Source organism: Aureobasidium subglaciale (genome assembly GCF_000721755.1).
Source record: "Aureobasidium subglaciale EXF-2481 unplaced genomic scaffold scaffold_31, whole genome shotgun sequence".
In the NCBI taxonomy this organism is placed as follows: Eukaryota; Fungi; Ascomycota; class Dothideomycetes; order Dothideales; family Saccotheciaceae; genus Aureobasidium; species Aureobasidium subglaciale.
In genome coordinates, this window is record NW_013566964.1 from 83,706 (window position 1) to 101,165 (window position 17,460).

General features: G+C 51.6%; 9 protein-coding genes across 9 annotated transcripts; 4 read left to right on the top strand and 5 right to left on the bottom strand.

Moving 5' to 3' along the window:
• Positions 1-421: 421 nt before the first annotated feature.
• Positions 422-1,288, bottom strand: AUEXF2481DRAFT_33208 (uncharacterized protein; the record flags this gene model as incomplete). The annotated part of the gene is made up of 1 exon (XM_013484276.1): positions 422-1,288. The coding sequence occupies one exon, from the start codon at positions 1,286-1,288 to the stop codon at positions 422-424; it is 867 nt and encodes a 288-aa protein (XP_013339730.1).
• Positions 1,289-1,466: 178 nt separating this feature from the next.
• Positions 1,467-3,142, top strand: AUEXF2481DRAFT_33209 (uncharacterized protein; the record flags this gene model as incomplete). The annotated part of the gene is made up of 2 exons (XM_013484277.1): positions 1,467-2,038; positions 2,095-3,142. 2 exons carry the CDS (start codon positions 1,467-1,469, stop codon positions 3,140-3,142), a joined length of 1,620 nt encoding a protein of 539 aa, XP_013339731.1.
• A 168-nt stretch (positions 3,143-3,310) lies between these two features.
• On the top strand, positions 3,311-3,776 carry AUEXF2481DRAFT_505741 (uncharacterized protein). Its single transcript, XM_013484334.1, has one exon. The coding sequence runs from the start codon at positions 3,478-3,480 to the stop codon at positions 3,712-3,714; it is 237 nt and encodes a 78-aa protein (XP_013339788.1). The 5' UTR covers positions 3,311-3,477; the 3' UTR covers positions 3,715-3,776.
• Positions 3,777-3,837: 61 nt separating this feature from the next.
• On the bottom strand, positions 3,838-6,093 carry AUEXF2481DRAFT_33210 (uncharacterized protein; the record flags this gene model as incomplete). Its single annotated transcript, XM_013484278.1, has 1 exon — positions 3,838-6,093. The coding sequence occupies one exon, from the start codon at positions 6,091-6,093 to the stop codon at positions 3,838-3,840; it is 2,256 nt and encodes a 751-aa protein (XP_013339732.1).
• Positions 6,094-6,468: 375 nt separating this feature from the next.
• Positions 6,469-7,618, bottom strand: AUEXF2481DRAFT_8686 (uncharacterized protein; the record flags this gene model as incomplete). Its single annotated transcript, XM_013484258.1, has 3 exons — positions 6,469-7,017; positions 7,070-7,384; positions 7,439-7,618. The coding sequence occupies 3 exons, from the start codon at positions 7,616-7,618 to the stop codon at positions 6,469-6,471; spliced, it is 1,044 nt and encodes a 347-aa protein (XP_013339712.1).
• Positions 7,619-9,278: 1,660 nt separating this feature from the next.
• AUEXF2481DRAFT_33212 (uncharacterized protein) lies at positions 9,279-11,793 on the top strand (the record flags this gene model as incomplete). The annotated part of the gene is made up of 4 exons (XM_013484279.1): positions 9,279-10,250; positions 10,312-10,536; positions 10,594-11,224; positions 11,375-11,793. The coding sequence occupies 4 exons, from the start codon at positions 9,279-9,281 to the stop codon at positions 11,791-11,793; spliced, it is 2,247 nt and encodes a 748-aa protein (XP_013339733.1).
• Positions 11,794-12,206: 413 nt separating this feature from the next.
• On the bottom strand, positions 12,207-14,034 carry AUEXF2481DRAFT_8689 (uncharacterized protein; the record flags this gene model as incomplete). Its single annotated transcript, XM_013484259.1, has 2 exons — positions 12,207-13,867; positions 13,920-14,034. 2 exons carry the CDS (start codon positions 14,032-14,034, stop codon positions 12,207-12,209), a joined length of 1,776 nt encoding a protein of 591 aa, XP_013339713.1.
• Positions 14,035-14,471: 437 nt separating this feature from the next.
• AUEXF2481DRAFT_33214 (uncharacterized protein) lies at positions 14,472-15,663 on the bottom strand (the record flags this gene model as incomplete). Its single annotated transcript, XM_013484280.1, has 2 exons — positions 14,472-15,588; positions 15,644-15,663. 2 exons carry the CDS (start codon positions 15,661-15,663, stop codon positions 14,472-14,474), a joined length of 1,137 nt encoding a protein of 378 aa, XP_013339734.1.
• Positions 15,664-15,884: 221 nt separating this feature from the next.
• Positions 15,885-16,736, top strand: AUEXF2481DRAFT_33215 (uncharacterized protein; the record flags this gene model as incomplete). Its single annotated transcript, XM_013484281.1, has 1 exon — positions 15,885-16,736. One exon carries the CDS (start codon positions 15,885-15,887, stop codon positions 16,734-16,736), a length of 852 nt encoding a protein of 283 aa, XP_013339735.1.
• Positions 16,737-17,460: the final 724 nt, after the last annotated feature.

Below are 17,460 nucleotides of genomic sequence, written 5' to 3' on the forward strand. Positions count from 1 at the left end.
AGAGGTACGAATTATTCGGATGGTTATCATAGAGATGTAAACATCCTAAGGAGATGGAGTATCGAGTGAGAAGTCCCAACGTGCTTGTAGCGTGGTCGGAGATGTTGAGGCTGAGAAGGCTATTCGAGATTCAGTCGGAGTTAGACTCCGCCGTCACCCCGGCATTGGTTTTTCTATGGCTACATAAAGTATAGAATGACACACGATGATAACGCAGTGTGATCATGAGTCTGGAATTTCCCACTTTGTAGACACATTTCAGTGTTGCTCATCGCCCTGGTAGATACTCAGGATCGTACCAACTGTATGGCGGAAGGATAGGCTCGAGCAGACGTATTAATGACGTTGCGAGACACATGGCTTGTGTGAGAGTTGGCATAATTCCAGAGCACAAGAAGGACTCGATTAGATGCGATTGCTCTCATCCATTCATATATCGAGGTCTCTTAGGCGCATACTGGACATGACGGTCCCAATCTTCCAATCTCTCATACGGACTCCTCAGCCAAGCTTCGAGTTCGTGAAGAAATAGCGAGGCGGCATTCGTGCCCAGGAATTCGGCGGCCAAAGTACTCGCGGAGCCAGAAGCATCTTTGATCTCGGTCGTCTTCAGTACAGCCACAATGTATTCTATCAGAAAGCCGAGTCTAGCGTTGTTTTCAGCGAGAAAGTCGAAGGCCTGAAACTCGCGACGCATGAAAAGGCGAGCACGGGACTGAAGAGCGGCAGAGGTGGTGAAGGTGGCGGGAGTGAAGTTGCGGTATTGCGAAGTGCGATTCGTGCCTACGTGGAGACTGTAGTTCTGGTCTGCGTAGATGCGGCGGCGAAAAGCGAGAGCAGCATCGGGGTTGCGATTTGTGGTATGGTGCGACTGGGCAAGTGTACGGCGCGGTGGACGAAAGCGAGATGTGCCTGTTGCGACACTGGGTGTCTTTGGCTCCTCTTTCTTTGGAATAATGTAGACTTTACGGTCGTCGGGAGAACGCCAGTCGTACTCAATGGCTGTGAGAGGAGTCTTGCATAGTGGGCAAGAGGGATGTTCTTGAGTCCAGCTGCATAGACACAGAAAGTCGAAGTTCAGGTGGTTGCAAGGTACGGCGACGGCGCGTTCGGTGACCGTGTCCAGACAGATGACGCAGGTGTCTTGAGGAGCATCTCGTAGTTTGGCCTTGCCCTTGATACGAAAGCCTAGGGATGGGTCGTAGTCATGCTGCGACACTTCCATGCGGTGGGGAAGAAGGCGCGAGGAAGGGTGAGGAGGATTGACAGAGAGAGGCATCAACGTCATGCAGGGTCCGGAGGCGTCGAGTCATGTTGATGATCGGCAAGCCGAAGAGTCGCGAGTCGCAGCTTCCCAAATCATTTTGTTCTCGTCATAGACACAAGGTAGTGCTAGTTGTATGCGCATTTCGACAGTCGCTCGCTATTTGCCTCCAGTCGCGCGCCGCTCGTCAAACACTTCCACCATGGACGGAAGCACAACACATACCCTGACGGGCCTCAAGAGATGGTCATGTCAGGACCCTACCGTACTCCCGGATATGGACAAGATCAAGGCCATTCACGTTTACGACTTTGACAATACTCTGTTCTGCAGTCCTCTACCCAACAAGCAAGTCTGGGCCAGTCCGACTATCGGCACGCTACAAGCACTCGAGCAAATCTCGACTGGTGGATGGTGGCATGACGCGAACATCTTAGCCTCGACGGGCAAGGGCCAGGACGACGAGGAAAAGACTGCCTGGTCAGGCTGGTGGAACGAGGGCATTGTCGATCTTGTGCGTCTATCAATGCAGCAAAAGGACGCTCTTACCGTGCTCCTTACTGGTCGCAATGAAAGAGGTTTCGCCCATCTCGTCACCCGCATGTTCAGAGCGAAGCAACTCGACTTCGACATGGTGTGTTTGAAGCCCGCCGTCGGTCCATCCGGCCAGCGCTTCTCTTCGACCATGCTCTTCAAGCAAGACTTGCTGCGTGATCTGGTCTGCACATACTCGGACGCTGACGAGATTCGCATCTACGAAGACCGCCCGAAACAGTATCTTCTTCTGCCTTTCCCAATCGTCTACCGGACTTGTACTGACCTTTTCGCAGTACCAAGGCATTCCGTGACTTCTTCGCTACCTTCAATCGCTCCGTAACCTCTCGCTCACCCATCCAAGCCGACGTCGTTCAAGTCACCGAAGAATCCACAACCCTCGATCCTATTGTCGAGGTGTCAGAAGTCCAGCGCATGATCAACACACACAATCAAGCCGTACTCGACGGCGAGACACCCGGCCTGGTACCCTTGACCATCAAACGCAACGTCTTCTACACAGGCTACCTCATCTCACCCCAAGACACCGAGCGATTTGCAGCACTAGCTAAGAACACTTCTGATCGCGACTGGCGCACGCTTGCCAACAACATCCTCATCACCCCTCGTCCCGCACCCCAGAGCATCCTTAACAAGGTTGGTGGTCTCGGCCACCGCTTGACTTGGAGAGTAACAGGCATCTCCCACTTCGAGAACAAGCTATGGGCCGCCCGTGTCGAGCCCGCCGACCCTAGAGCACGCTTTTACTCCGAGAACCCTACTCCCACCGTCGTAATCTCACTCCGCAACAATGCTCGCCCGGTAGACGCAAAATACATCTCAAACTGGACACCCACAACGCCCGAACAATCCTTCGAATTCGACACGGTCGTTGGTGAAAAAGTCCTGTTAAGAATCGAAAGAGAAACAGCAGATCAAGACGACAACAACAACTCCTATGCAAACAGCAAACCCCGTCCTCAACAACGCAGACATCGCGAAGAAGATTTCCCAGCTCTGGGCTCTTCAGCGCCTCAAGCACCAAAAGATCAACAAGCCACACCCTCACAACTCGATCCCACAGCCGTGCAATTTGGTCCCAATGTCCCCACAGGTCCTGGTCAAACCTACGGCAATAACAACCGCGGCAACTACAGCGGCCACAATGCCCGTGGCGGCGGCGTCTCGAAACCAGGAAACAACAGAGGAGGAAGAGGAGGACGAGGCGGCCGTGGTAACAACAGAGGAGGTAGAGGCGGCAGAGGAGGCAGGGGCCGAGGAAACAACTACAGAAGTCTAGACGACCGACAAGAGAATTACGGTGGTGGTGGTATGCAGTATTAGGAAGAGTCAGATCATCACGAACTCGGCGACGAGGATGAAGAAGGAGAACTCCAGCACTCGCCAATGCAGCATAGATCTGCAGGGCTGGAACAGATGGAATGATTTCGCGGCCGCTCACATGGGGGGCCGAGTACCATGACCAGGAGATACCGGATCAGTGTGGATATTCGCTGGCTGAACAAACATATGGAGACGAGTACGATGATCAGAAGACATCGGAGAAGTCTGCGTCTTCGCATGTTCAATGTCGATATGGATATGGACTCGAGAGGTGGCGGGATAGGTATCATTGGCGTTCTGGGTGATGGACGGTGAGGAATGGACATGATGTTTCCATGGTGTTCAAAGAGGTACGAGCAAAGGACCGATATCGTTACTTTCAAAACAGGGCTTTGTATTTCTTACACTGCATAGGCGGAGTCTCGTCATTGAAACAGTCGTCTTTTCCCTATTTCCTTGCACTTCCGAATCGCGAGCCTTGTGACATTTGTGACAGAATGTTGAGTGAAGATTGTTTGGCATCATCAGTGACAGCATCCCTCAAGTGGACAGGGCATGGTGAGCCGCCATGAAGAGCAATTCAAAACACGATACATCACGCAGTCATATGCGAATGGCAAGTAAGGAGTTGTAGCGAAGAATTTTGATTTTAGGGCTCTTGACTAATTATAGTCTCAGCAATGACAATAATCTCATCAAAGTTCGTCATGACTCTCTTCGTCACTATCCTCAGTGCTTGAAATCTCGTTATGGGTCGACTCGACCTCGGTCTGATCAGAATCCGTTTCTTCCTTGTCCGTTTGGTCGTAACGGTTCACCTTGTCTGACTCGGTCTCCTTCTTGGGATTGCTCCTGGGCTTGTCATCATCGAGTTCCTCCTCCTCATGCTTCTCGTCGAGCCAGTAGGGATCTTCTTCTTCTTCTACTTCTTTCTTAGAATCCTTGTTGGGCTTTTTCTCCTCGGGCTCATCGTCTTCCTCCTCGGTCTTCTGCTTGGGTTCATCATCTTCCTCCTCGTCATAAGGATCGCCTTCTTTATATGAAGGATCCTCCTTGGGCTTCGTCGTTTCGGGTTCATCATCCTCATCCTCGTCGTAAGGATCGTCTTCTTCGTGTGGGGGATCCTCCTTGAATTTCGGCTTCTTGGGCTCATCGTCCTCCGATTCGCTCTTCTCCTTCTCTGGCTTCTTCTTCTTGGGCTCGTCATCCTCTGACTCTGTCTTCTCTTTCTCGGGCTTCTCATCCTCTGATTCTGTCTTCTCCTCCTTGGGCTTCTTCTTCTCCTTGGGTTCATCCTCCACTCCTGGCACAGGCTTTGGCTCCTCATGTTGAGGCTTTGAGTCGTCAAGATCACCACCCAGCGTGTACCACTCGTTGACAGGCATGTGATCGGTGAGGGGCTCCATCTCAATTTCTTCCTCGATCTGGCCATCCCAGTATTCCGTACCTGCAATGCGATCCAGAGGACACTTGTGATTGGGCCTCCAAGCTGACAAGATCAGAGTACACTTGATGTTCCACCATGCCGCCGTCAGGTAGCTCTTGATCCTGGTGTGGCTTGCATCGCTAGGCTCCAATCCTTGCTCAAGCATTTGCTCTGTGTCGAAACAGCCGTATGTCCGAGTCACGTTGTCACCTCTTGGTGGTGAAAGAGCCGCCAGATGCTTTCCTGAGAGCCGGTTGAGGTCTCCTGGTACTCGGAAGAAAAGATACTCAGTGTCGGCTAGATCCAAGAACTTCCGCGTGTCCGGAGTGAGCCAGTCCGAAGGCTCGGTCGCCTGCACATCTCGGACGATGAGGCATTGGATCCGAGGGTAGAAGCGATTCATGTCCGATGGAAATCTTTCCATAGAGTTGGCAGTGTCGCCAATAGAGATGAATCTTCGCTCAGGGAAGCTCTCCATGAGCCTTATAAGATTGTGCTCACGGGCCGCGATCATCTGTCTGGTTGAAGTGAAGTTCATTGGACGGAAGTCGAATGAGCCATAGGGGAAGAACTCGGTCATGTTTTGGAAGTAGGAGCGTGCAATGGGTTCGGGGGCGTCCGTAAGGTAATGGATGTGGACATTCTGACCTTCAGCCTCGATGCGTTGCTTGAGATTTCTCAACACTTCAGGCATGTCTCTCCATGGTCTGAACGGCCGGACGAAGACGTTGAGTAATGCTTGCTTCGGGTTCCAAGTATTCATCTCACGTATCGTATCGTCGACGTCGGCGATGATGGTGACGCCTCTTGGAGGAACGAACAAGACGTCTGCGGTATTCTGGACGTCCTTGTCCTTTTCGACACGAAGGTTGCAAGGAACAAGAGTGATGTCGCGGACTGGGATGTGACTGATGTTTTTGTCGAAAGACGGAGCACACTCGGCGGATACGGTGATGGTGCCGTAGAATGAGCCTTCCTCATTGCTCGAGATTGGAAGAATGGAGCCCTCGTCGCAGGCTTCCATGAAGGCACCAATGGTTGTATCCTCCAAAGGATACGAGGCAATGTCATGAGCTAAGGGCCTTCCCATGTCGAGTTCGGTGGAGTTCAAGATGTGGTAGTTGCCTTCCCAGAACTTCAAGTTGCTGTACTGGAGTTTGGCACGAGGCAAGAAGCCGACAAGTATGTCATTGAGCTCCGTCTCACCATAGGGTTGACGTTTGTGTATGTTGCCGTGGACATGTACGGTCCAGTTCCCGTTAGCGTCCTGATGGGCATAGGTAGGATAGGTGTTGATAGTCCAAGGCTGATGAGCCACCTGCTCGTTGGTTGCTTCCAGATCTCGACGACGGAAGAAGACATCGATGACTTTTCGTAAGGGTTCGATGAGAATAGCGAAGCTTGAGCGGCCTGGTTTTTCGGCCTTTGGAGCACGTTCTCCGTTTGCGGCAGCACAGACGTCGATTGCTGCTGTGGATATGCATGCGAGAGCCAGTACACAGGCAAGAATAAGTGGGAAATGCATGATGAAATAACTTACCAGCGAGCAATGGAATGGTTGGCGATGGTGGGATGTCTGTGGGAGGAAGGAAGAGGAAACAGGCGGCGTCAGATGAGCGATTGTTGAGGCTTCTGATCGAGCAAGAGCTTCCCTATGCTACTTCCTGACCGCTTCGCCCTAAGTCATCGCTCTATGGAGGCCGAGCAAGGTCTTGGCACGTGAAACTTATAGCAGATCGGCAAGAACGACTACCTACCATATTGCGGCGGCTAGCAAACAAAGCATCAGATGATCTGTGGTCTTTCGTCGAACAATGGTGTGTGTGCACGTCAATCAATTTATACCAATTCAAGACAGAAGCAAGGCGACTGATGACTACTTGTCCTGCTAGAATTTCCATCAGGCGTCTCCCACTTCTGCTTCGAGCTCTTCGGAAGCAGCATCGATGACAGGCGATTTGGTACTTCTTGGCGGCCCTCCTGCCTTTGGCGGTGGAGGCAAGCCGGAAGTCGGTTTTGGGGTAGGAGCGTTATCCAACTCACGACTCTTTTGCTCTCCCTCGGCGAAATAATCATCGAGCCCTGCAGTAGGGGATATAGCGTGATGCACTCTTGATTTCTTCGAGCCTCTCTTCTCTCCACCCATAGTGATGCTCGCAGGTGGGGTGGTAGCGCTAAGGTTCAGATTGGCGGGTACGAGGAAGTCGCCAGCGGGAGTCGAGGTAGATCGAGGCTCTTCGTTGCTAAAGCGAGCTGTTTCGAAAAGTGTCTCTCCTGGTGCCTGTGGAGGCTCGTTCAAAGGGGCGGGAACACGGTGGAGAGCTCCGAAGCCTAGTACACAGCCCAAAGCACCATCACCGCCCCAGCCACGTGATGGTGTGATGGTAATCATGCGTGTCACGTCGTATTCGTTGTTGTAGACATACAGGCGGAGGGGTCGATTGAGGAACTGTTCAATCGTATTAGTTTCCGTCCTTTGCAACTTGATCGTCCACTCTTACATCTTCAATCAACTCGCTGAGTCCACTGTCGCCTCTCATCAAGCCTTCTGGGCTTCCGATGACATAGTCGCTGTAGGGCAGCAAGCCAGCGACGTCGGCAGGCGAGTTAGGAATTACGTCAAGAATATGCCAGACGGCTTCGGTAGTTGTGAGTGGCGACCATTGTAGAGCGAGTCCTAACGATGATCCGTCCGGAGGGATGGAGATGAAGACTTCGCGGATCTGCTGTCCTTTGGCGCTGTACACTCCGAGACTGATGTTGGTGCCGGCGCAGTTGCGCAATTCCTGGACAAAGAGGCTGGGATCGGGGTTATCCTGCTATGCGTCAGTTTCCAGATCTTGTACCCAGGGTGACCTGCTCTTGCATACAATAGTGCGCCCGTTGATACCAATGATAGAGTCGAACCATGGCTCCAGGGGTAGCTCTGGATTGTTGTTGCGAAGCACCTGGAAGCCGTAGGTATCGGATCCTCCACCTTGCTTCTGGGCTTGTGGATCCGAGTCCAGACGCGAGATAAATCTGTTCAATGCTCCAAACATGTTTGCCATGGTTGTTGTCTCTCCAAGCTGCTTTGGCATCGGCCCAAGTCGACGTGTTTCAATCGCGGTCTGTGCGTCATCTAGAACGTCGTGCTCATGACCCTGTCATCGACCAAGGAAGCATCTGCTTCGTCGTGTAGCGTACCTGAACCAGTCTTGTTTCCTGTACGAGGTCTCCAGCAACTAAAAGTATCTTTAATTACATTCAGTATGTTTTTGACCCACAGCATCGCCACTGGCGACCTTCTAGTCTTAAATCATTTACGCACAGGAGAAATGGTGGACCAACGAGTATGTTGCAAATGTCGAGTTATGAGGCGCACAGAAGAAATTCTTGACTTTGACATCCTGCTCTTCAGAGCGCTTAAAGCATATCAGAGGGTCGCCTGAGCAGTATTCAAGTCATCGTGAGTCAAGTCTCCAAAGCAATGTTGGAATTGATGGCTTGCTTGCGACGCCGGAGGCCTTATACAGCTGCACGGCCCAATAGTTCATCAAAGTATAATCTACAACGGCTGTGGCGCATCTGACAGCTCAGAAGTGCGGGGTAAATATATAAATTGTTTCTGCATACAATCATCACTTCATAACCTCACATTCACTTCTCGAAATTCCAAGCCCGAGTCAAGTGAGAGCGCACCGTCAGCCAGGGCTGGAAACTTCCCGACTCGCTGATTACATAAGCGAATTCCGAGCGCAGGCCACAACCAAGCCCTATATAAGAAGCACCCTCCCTTCACCATCCAACCTTCTCTCCCTCAGTACCAATTCTCCGGAGTCGAAGAAGACGAACTTGCCGCGCAACTTGATATATTTAGATCTCGTTTGGCAGAAATCTCTGATGCAATCAATTCCCTTTGTGGGTCGCGCTCAACCAAAAAGATCCTCCAGACGTGGGTATGAGATCAAGCCATTGTGCAGTGCTTGCTTTTGGAGATTTTCTCTTCCTCATCAGCAAGTTCCGAGTCCGGCGAGCGTACATGGAAAGGTAGATAGGGCGAAGACCGAATAAGTTGTCAACAATCGAATTCAATTATGTTATTCTCTCTCATTCTTTGTGTTGTGTTCAGGCGTATGGCTGGTTACTGTGCTGTTCAAATCCGCTGAAACACGTCTTGATGTGTTGCGTAGTGACAAGGAGTGCTGTTGCCACTGCTGATATCTGCTCTTGTGTTCAGTCTGTCGTTTTTCTCGACCCTTCACACCGTTCAATTCGGTCCCCATGAAGTTTTTGAGTCTTGAACGCATAACAACATCTGACCATCACTTTCACTCCTAGAGTTACTCCAACAGGCGCGCCTGCTGAAGCACTTCGCCGACCTTGAATCTCAGCGCCAGGCAATCACAGTCAAGATATCGCCCGTGTCTCTGCACGAGTGAGAGTGAGAGACACCGCAAGAAAGTCGACGTCTTGTTCCTCGAAGTCGCGTCTCGCGCGTACCAAAGCGATAGTCTTCACTTCGAGTCATTTCTTCGATGCACACGGAACCATAAAAACGCGAAATTCGGTAGACAAAGTTCCGGCCATATCAGAGATCTGACACCACGATCTGGATACCACCGTAGATCGATCTACTCCGTAAATTATCGCTCAATCCATCCCTGGGCGCAATATTCAACTCGATAAATCACTTTCCCTCGCCCTCAGTCAACGGTCAAGCGGAAAATCATGTGGAGCAACCATTCGATTGGTCCAAGATTCAAGACAGGATCGGAAATTCATGGGACAAATCTGGCTAGGTACACTGCCCCTTGCGAATGCGCAAGCTGCAGACAGCAATTCGTTCCGCCAGAACTTCAAAAGGCCTTTTGTCACAAGTACGAGAACATGGTCAGGCCGCAGGAAGCAGAGGTGTCCCTTGCCAAGTTTGTCAGCCAGATCAACATCGACAGAGCTCACCTGGCCGAATTGTGTAGCATATTTGGAAACACGATACTTAGTCGATGGAGGAAAAAGAGTCGTGACAAGCGTGAAGCACTCTTGATCCAAGCAGACCCAACCATGGAGAAAAAAGCTTGGTACAGATTACGCTTCGATGCTGAAGAGATATCTGGACCCACTGCCCGTCAACAACACCGGAATAATTGGCTACTACCATACATGAGCGTGGAAATCATGAAGTCAAGCCCAAACATTCTCTTCGGACTGGTTCAGAACCGGATTCAGTATTCTCCACAGGAGTGGGCCGCGTCTGACAGCAACACGGTCAAGCAGGGCTTCGCCACTGGATATCTTGGCATGGAGTATTGTGGCCATAGTTGCGTCGTTATGCATGGTCTGGACTACGGCGAATTGGTTCCTTGGAACAAAGAGGCTGCGGAGCGCTGGGATATTGTTGGCTATCCGCGTGCGCGCTTGGTCATCGAGGCCCAGGCTGTCATACTCTCTCGACTTCGCTCCATCGTGGAACTCATACTTGGAGGCGTTCATCCTGACAGCTTAGAAGCCTCAGACAGATGGCAAGAAACGGTACAAGCCGGTTTCAAGCAGACCAGCAACGTTGAAATGTGGTCGGAATACGTCAATCAACCCTTCTCAAGCCCTCAAAGATTCGACGTGGAACACTACTGCTCCGTGTCACAGGCTCGAATGCAAGCAGCTCAGGACCACCTCTGGCTGCTACAGACAGACCCCTCATACGTCCGTCGTTAAGATTATGGCAACCATAGTTCTTGCCGAAGACATTCGACTATGTGTACAGACTTGTTCGCGCTGGCGTATATTGTACGAGGAGTGGTCCCATATGAAGGACCTCTGCGATCATTTTCGAGACAACGTTCATCCAGCACAGCCGTTGCCACGTCAAGTCGAGCATAGTCTCGCTCTCTTGGAGGCAGCTCTCGTTCAGTACATGGACAAAACAATAAGACATTTTACCGCTTGGATCTCTCAGAGTCCTGGTTTCAAGGACAACTACAAGGTCACAGTGGGTGGCGATTGGATGAAAGCTGACCATGTTGGATAAGATTATTTTGGCGATCAGCTACACTGGATTGTCTTCCAATGTACGGGAGACACAGATAATGACAAACGATTGGATCACCCGGAGCTTTTCGCAAAGCTGGAGGCATATCTGGCCGAGGCAGATGAGAAGGAGCGTGATCGGTTGGACGAGACCGTGTATGCGAGGCCTTCAGAATTTGCGGCCCTGCATGAAATGCTTCTAGCAGTAAGATCCCATCGCCCTTCCTTCTTCCGTCGAGACGAACAAGGCTTGAGCGACCTGCGCAAGACGAACTCGACCGCGTATACCAGGGGACTTGCTCTTGAGGGGGCCGCTGAAGAGGCAGTTTGCTTCCCATGGAAATCTCTGGAGACTTTCGACCAGACACAACCCGCGGCAGGCCGTAGAGATGAAGCATGGCTTGAAAAGAGGACCATGGAGCGTAAATTCCTCACGAGATTCTGGGATCAAGCGCTTGAAGCTCTGCGTGGTATGATGACTTATACACGAATGGAGCCGAGGGAGATTGAAGACACCATTTCCCTCATCTCTGTATCACGCAGCTCAGAATACCAGAAGCTGGTTGAAAGCGAAAGACTCGAGGTTCTGGAAGCCATCAAGTCGGCCACTGTAACCCAGATCCCAACTCGGAGCACTCTCTGGGATCAAGGTATGTCCTCTCATCACCACGGCCGCTATGGCAAAAGTGTTGTGCCTTGTGGCAGCCATGTGTTGTTGCTCTGCGAAGAGCTGAAGCACTGCTCCTGACAGTCGCATGAGTTTTTCCTTAGCCATATGCTGACTTTTCTTCTCGACACAGGTCCAGACATCTCAAAGCTCGTCATCGAAGAAAGAGCCCCAAAACCCAAGACCCGTCCCTCAGGACCCATCAACGAACCTATCGCACCCGAACCCATCGAAGACACACCCTCAACCCAACCCATCCCAACAACCCCTCGCGCCCTCGAAGTCCTCAAAAAAATGTTCCCAACCACCGCCGAAGAAACAGCCGCAAAAACCACAGACTGGGACCTCTTCGTCCACGCCATGAATGATCTCAATTTCGCCGCTCGCAACTCAGGTGGTTCGGCCGTTGCATTTGAGCATGCGAGCAAGAGAAAAATCATCTTTCATCGTCCTCATCCTGTTGCAAAGATTGATAGTGTGATGTTGCAGTCGATGGGCAAGAGGATGAAGAAGCATTTTGAGTGGTGTAGAGAAAGGTTTGTGGAAACTTAGGTTTGAGGCGATGCAGAGAAATGTTTGGAGAGTAGGGGACGATCAAGGAGATGGTTCTCGAAAGCTTGCTCTCCTCATGGTGCACTCCAAGGGTGACGAGACTGTGCCTTTTGACAGCTACCAACTTTGAGAATCAGGCGGCGGAAGAGCCCCTTCTGCTCATCCTAAATGACTAACAACATGCACCGCGTTGGGCGTTTTGTTTTTTCGTGGTTTCAGGAATGGGAGAAAAGAAAAGCAGGAAAGTACACAAGATAGACTCGAAGAAAGAAAAGTCTCTTGTATCAATAGAAACGAAGATCCAATCTATGTTTCGCAAAACACCCCTCCAAAAGTAACAGAAAAAACACCTTTGACATGATTTCGTTCACGCGAATGGAAATGATAAAAAGATTTCTCACCCACGGTCTATTCTAAGCTCCTTTTGACCTCGCCATCAGAGCATCAATCTCAGCTTGCATGGCTGACATGTCGGCCAAAATGTCACCTCCCGCCGCTTCTCCTGCTTTTTGATTCTGCATCTCGGGCTGTGGTGTAGAATTGAAGCTTCTGTCCTCACCAGAATCGCCTTCGTCTACAGTTGGGATGGAAGACACAGACGCTGTCCGACCATTGGTAGAATATAAGCTCGCGCCACTAGACCGGCGGCTGGTGTCACTCATCCTTCTTGAATTCGGAGCCGAGGCATTCAACATTGTACCGTCTAGACTTCGTCGCTTGTTTTCACCTCGTCGTGGCGGCGGCGGTGGTGGTGGTGGTGGCATATTGGCTTGAGGCGTACGGTTATTCAAGGAAGATACTGAGGTTGCGGATGGCGTACGGCTGACACTTGGAGGTTGTTGTTTTGCATGGCGAGATGGAGGTGGAGGTGGCGGTCGTGATGATGGAATCGGCAGGTCTGTTTCTACAGAATGGGGACCTCGTCTTGCCGGAGGTGGAGGAGGCTTGATTGGTGGCGTTGCAGTGCCTTCGCTGTAATCGTCAGGGACCGACGAGCGAGATAGGTTGGAGCTGCTCCGAGGTCTGCCGCCCAAGCTCCTCAATTGACTGCTCCTACGTGACAGCGGTGGTGGGGGAGGCTTCTTGAGATTTAGATCAAAGTCCTCGGATGCGAGCTGTGGTGATTGTGCGGGACCGTCGGCTTGAAGATCAGGTATCGAGGGTGCCGCATCGGGGCTAGGCGAGTGGCGTGGCGGAGGGGGCGGAGGCAAGGGTTTGTTCAGATCGGAGGGAGACCTGATGAGTGGCGGCATTGGTGATGATACAGAGGGCGACGGGAGAGCAGGAGGGGTGGCAGGTACGTCGAAGTCGGCGAACGAGACGGTTTGCGGGCCCTTGTGGGGAGTGGACAGGCTCTTGCCGTGATGATGGGCAGGCGGTGGGGGCTTCGGCCTTTTCGATGATATAGCTGGCGATTGGACCAGTCCTGTCAGGTGCTCATAGTCTTGCTCCGGTGCATCATGGTGATGTTCATCGTCAGAAGCAGGTGGAGATTCGGGATGCAAGTCTCCAAGTGAATTACTCGTCGAGGCAGAGAGACCGGTCGATGGAGCCATGGGTCCAGGAGAAGCAGACGGTGTGTTGCCTGTCAACAGCATGCGTGTGAAGGCATCAACATCCATGGCCGGCTTAGCGGATGTCGCGGAAGCATCTCGAGAGAGTCCGACGGGCGCCGACGAGGCACTCTGGGGATCGATCGTGGCCAATGTTTTGGCAAAAGGATTGTACGGCATCTGCTGTCCTGACTGAGATGATGCTTGCATGTCTTTTGCTACGAGTGCTGGAGCTGATGCCGGACTTGGAGCTGAGGCTGGAGCTACAGGTGGATGGCTCGGCACGAGAAGCGCAGAGGCTTCTATGTTTGTATTGGTTGCGCCTCTTGCTAACGAATCGATGAACGACTTGCGCAGTTCGCGTGCTATATCGACGTCCTGTCCCTCGGCCTTGGGTGGTGTAGGCTGCCCCACGGGGTTGAGGTAGGAGTTGAAAGGGTCATGCTCAGGGTATGCGGCCGGTGAGTCTGGGCTTACGACCGGCGATAAGATGCGAACTTTCTTCTTTGCTTTTGGCTTGGCTGCCAACTGCTCAGTAGGTGTCGAATGGCTGTATAGACGGACGGCTCTTACTCTGGCTGTTTGTTGATGGCTGATTGTTGTCGAGCGTTGTGTTGGCTGCCGTCGCTGCTTCACGCGCCGCCTTCGTGTCCAGCGAGAGGACTTGCTGTCTGAACGGATTGCCCATTATCGATCACTCTCTAGTCTCGACCTAGCTGCATGCTTGCCTGGATAATGGCCGTGATCATCGTCTGCCTGTTGGCGCTCGACGACCGCTTGCTGCCCCGCCGATCCGGCGACTCCGATACGTGCATTGCTCCTGCCCTTCCCCGCGGACTGCGACTGTCAAACGTTAAAACACAATAGTGACGCAGCGCCAACGACGTCAAGTCATGCGCGCTGTGGACTGTCCCCTCCACAAGTCGCTTTTGTCTTTGCGTCTCTCAGAAGCACTTACGAGCCTCTGTCCAATCCACCTCAAGTCTGAGTCCACTCCGCCCGAGCTCCCATGGCAAAGCACTCACAACATACTTTGGCCCTTGCACATGTGATGGATCGTCAGGCTGTAGACCAAAACTCCTCGTGATGCTTTATCATTATTCCCATGCTCTACTAACAATCCCATCAATCGATGTATACATGCCATCCGTACTCTTGTCCAAACCACCGTCTGGCTAGGGCTGTGCCCATCTCGGTCGGTTGACTAAATGCAACCATGTCTTTAGGTGTAACCTTGGACAGGAACGTCTTTGCAACACACTTCAACAGTGCCCTTGCAATCCCCTTCTTCCTCGACCCCTGGGATGTCCAGATTCGAGATATGCCAACTGCCGCTTCATCTGCCTTCTCACTAATGGACAGCAGCTCACATCCTGGAGTCTCTGTTCCTGATGCCTTCGAAGATGTCTCCTCTTCATCCTTCTGTTTCACCTCCCCCATTATCTTTGGCTCAATCACCTTGAATGCTCTGTCGATTCCCTCTGCAAGACAAAGGCCAACGCATCTGCCACTGTTGATGTAAAGATACAGCTTGTACCTGTCTGCCTCATTCCCGTCTTTGGTGTTGACTGCTCTCTTCCGAGTAGAGTTTGTGACGAACTGTGATCCCCACAACTTCTCATCAGGAATGTCAACCGCTCCCAGGTCCGTCGTCGCCATGTCGAACACAGCGCGAGCCTTCTTCAACCAATGTTTCGGATCTTGAGAGCCACTGAGATGTATGATGAAGTCTCCTTGTGATCCATGCCACACGGCTTTTTCAGACTTGACTTTCGTAAGGAAGTCTCGATCCATAAAGATACCATTTGTGTGCTGCGCATGAAACTTTTTGTGTAGAGCAACATCTTCTGGAGCAGAAGGCACGTACTCCATACGGCATTCTTTGCAAGTCTTCCTCATCAACTGGCCAAAGTTGAGTTGCATTTGGACAAGCGATTTATTTTGCTTTGGAACTAGTTGTGGGGTCGACGAGAATTTCTGGACAAGTGGTTCCAGAGGCTGCATTCTCGGCGGCGGAGCCCTTGGAGAGACTGCAAGACATGGTGGTGATGATGGTGGAGTTGACGGATGAGTGTTTTCGTCAGAGAAGATTGCAAAATCTGATGGTGGAGGATCCGACGAAGGATTTGATGCCAGTTCTTCTCTATCGACTATCGAAACACGTCGTCTTTTGAGGGTATCATTGTTGCTGTCCTGGTGCTTCCTCTTCGAGTATGTTTTCGAATATGTCCTGAGTGGTCGTCTGAGAAGAGGAGGTCAGACCGGTTGAATTGCACTTGAATTCGAGTTAGTCTCACCTGTTTGCTATAGAGCTCATAGTAAATATACTGTAATGCTAATAATGTGTTGTCGTCGACAGAAAGGTGGTGTGAGACGCGTCGTTGAGAAGACGCGTTCGCGTTTCGATGTCTTGGCATTTCAAAGTCCATCAACTCCGAGCTCGGAGGTTCCGATATAAACATCACTAGGAACTTTTGCAATAGAAACACTCACCAAGCTATAAAATCCGAACAGTTCTTTCGGAGTCACATTGTCAAGATGTTGCCTCACATTGTTGCGCCGAACTTGAATCTTGCGGTGCAGCCTTTGACTCAGGACGCGTTCGCTGAGTTTGGTACCGTCGTCGAGAATGCCGCGAATGCAACTGGCAGGTCTGTCGAGCCCAAAGTCGTCAAGGCAAACCAAGGCTCAGCTCTCAAGTACATCGACGTCTCTCATGTCTCCAACCTCTACCATTTGGCCCCAAGCGGAAATCCTGCGAGGGCCGTCATGAACATGTTCGTCTGTTCACCGCGTCAACTGCAGCCAGTCACTAGCGGTTCAGATACCGCTCAGGAACGAGCATCGAAATTTCCCGTGCAGATTCTGGAACGACACCCGTTCACTCCTCAGACCTTTGTTCCTCTCGGTCTAGCTGCCGATGATGCGACAACGGTCTATCTTGTCATTGTCGCTCCAACATTCAAAACAACGGAAAAACCATTACCCTACCCCCAACATGCTCCGAAACGAGAACGGAGCTGGACCGAAATTTTCTCCAGGGCTCAACCTTCTCCATTCGACAACTCTAGTGATCCCTCTGCGTCTTCAGATTCCAGCCATGGGCCCCAACCTCCAAAAGGCCCGGGCGAGCCGGATCTCAGCCGTGCGCGCGCGTTTCTTGCCAATGGTTCGCAAGCTGTCACCTATGGTCCTGGTACATGGCACGCGCCAATGGTTGTGCTTGGCGCGAAAGCTATTGATTTTGTAGTCGTACAGTATGCAAATGACGTGGGTCTTGAAGACTGTCAAGAGATGGAAATCAGGACCGAGAGCGGGTCTGAGGGACTGAATGTTGTCGTTGACGATGCCCGTCTCGGCCCTGAGATTCGACAAAGAGCGAAACTCTGAGAGTTGTACCAATTTGGCTGCCTCAGATTAGGCTGTGATGGGGATCTTGAGCATCTGATCGATCTTTTACCCGCGGTCGCAATGGCGTTACGTGATAAGTATATGCAAATGACTCGAGAAATGGTCCCCCAGGACAAGCGAGTGTGCCATGGAGAAATGCGTGGATACCTTTCACCCTGTCAGGTCCACATCTACGTCTCGGTCTTGAGTTGCCCTGAAGATAAAGCCACGGTCTTGATATCGCGGAAGGTGGCTCTGTATCGCGGAATGTTATGCCGCACATCTATGTCGAGCACTCTGATTACTGAATCAGGGAAAGATGGACGGTTTGATTTTGGCGTCAAGCAGACCTTGCCTAATCTGAAACCCTAAGATCAAGCTTCAATAGGGCACCCTGATCGTGGGGCGGAGGAAAAAGCAGCACGACGAAGCTCGAGCATCTGAGTCGTACAACGCTATTTGGTGGCTGACATCGGCGTCTCACTGCTGCACAGGGTCGACCTGTCGAGCTTCAATGTTTGGTTTGCCTCGTATCTGACCTGAGATCGAGTAACGGCCTTTGCGAAACGAAGGAGGTTATCGTTCACCAATGTCATGATATATCAAGCAAATATCTTAGGTTCGGAGCTTTGCGGATCATCGACCTCGCCTGGCATTTTACGATACTCAGAAGTTCAAGCTCTCACCGATCGTGGTGTTCTGTGACGGTAGAGCGCGAGGTCCG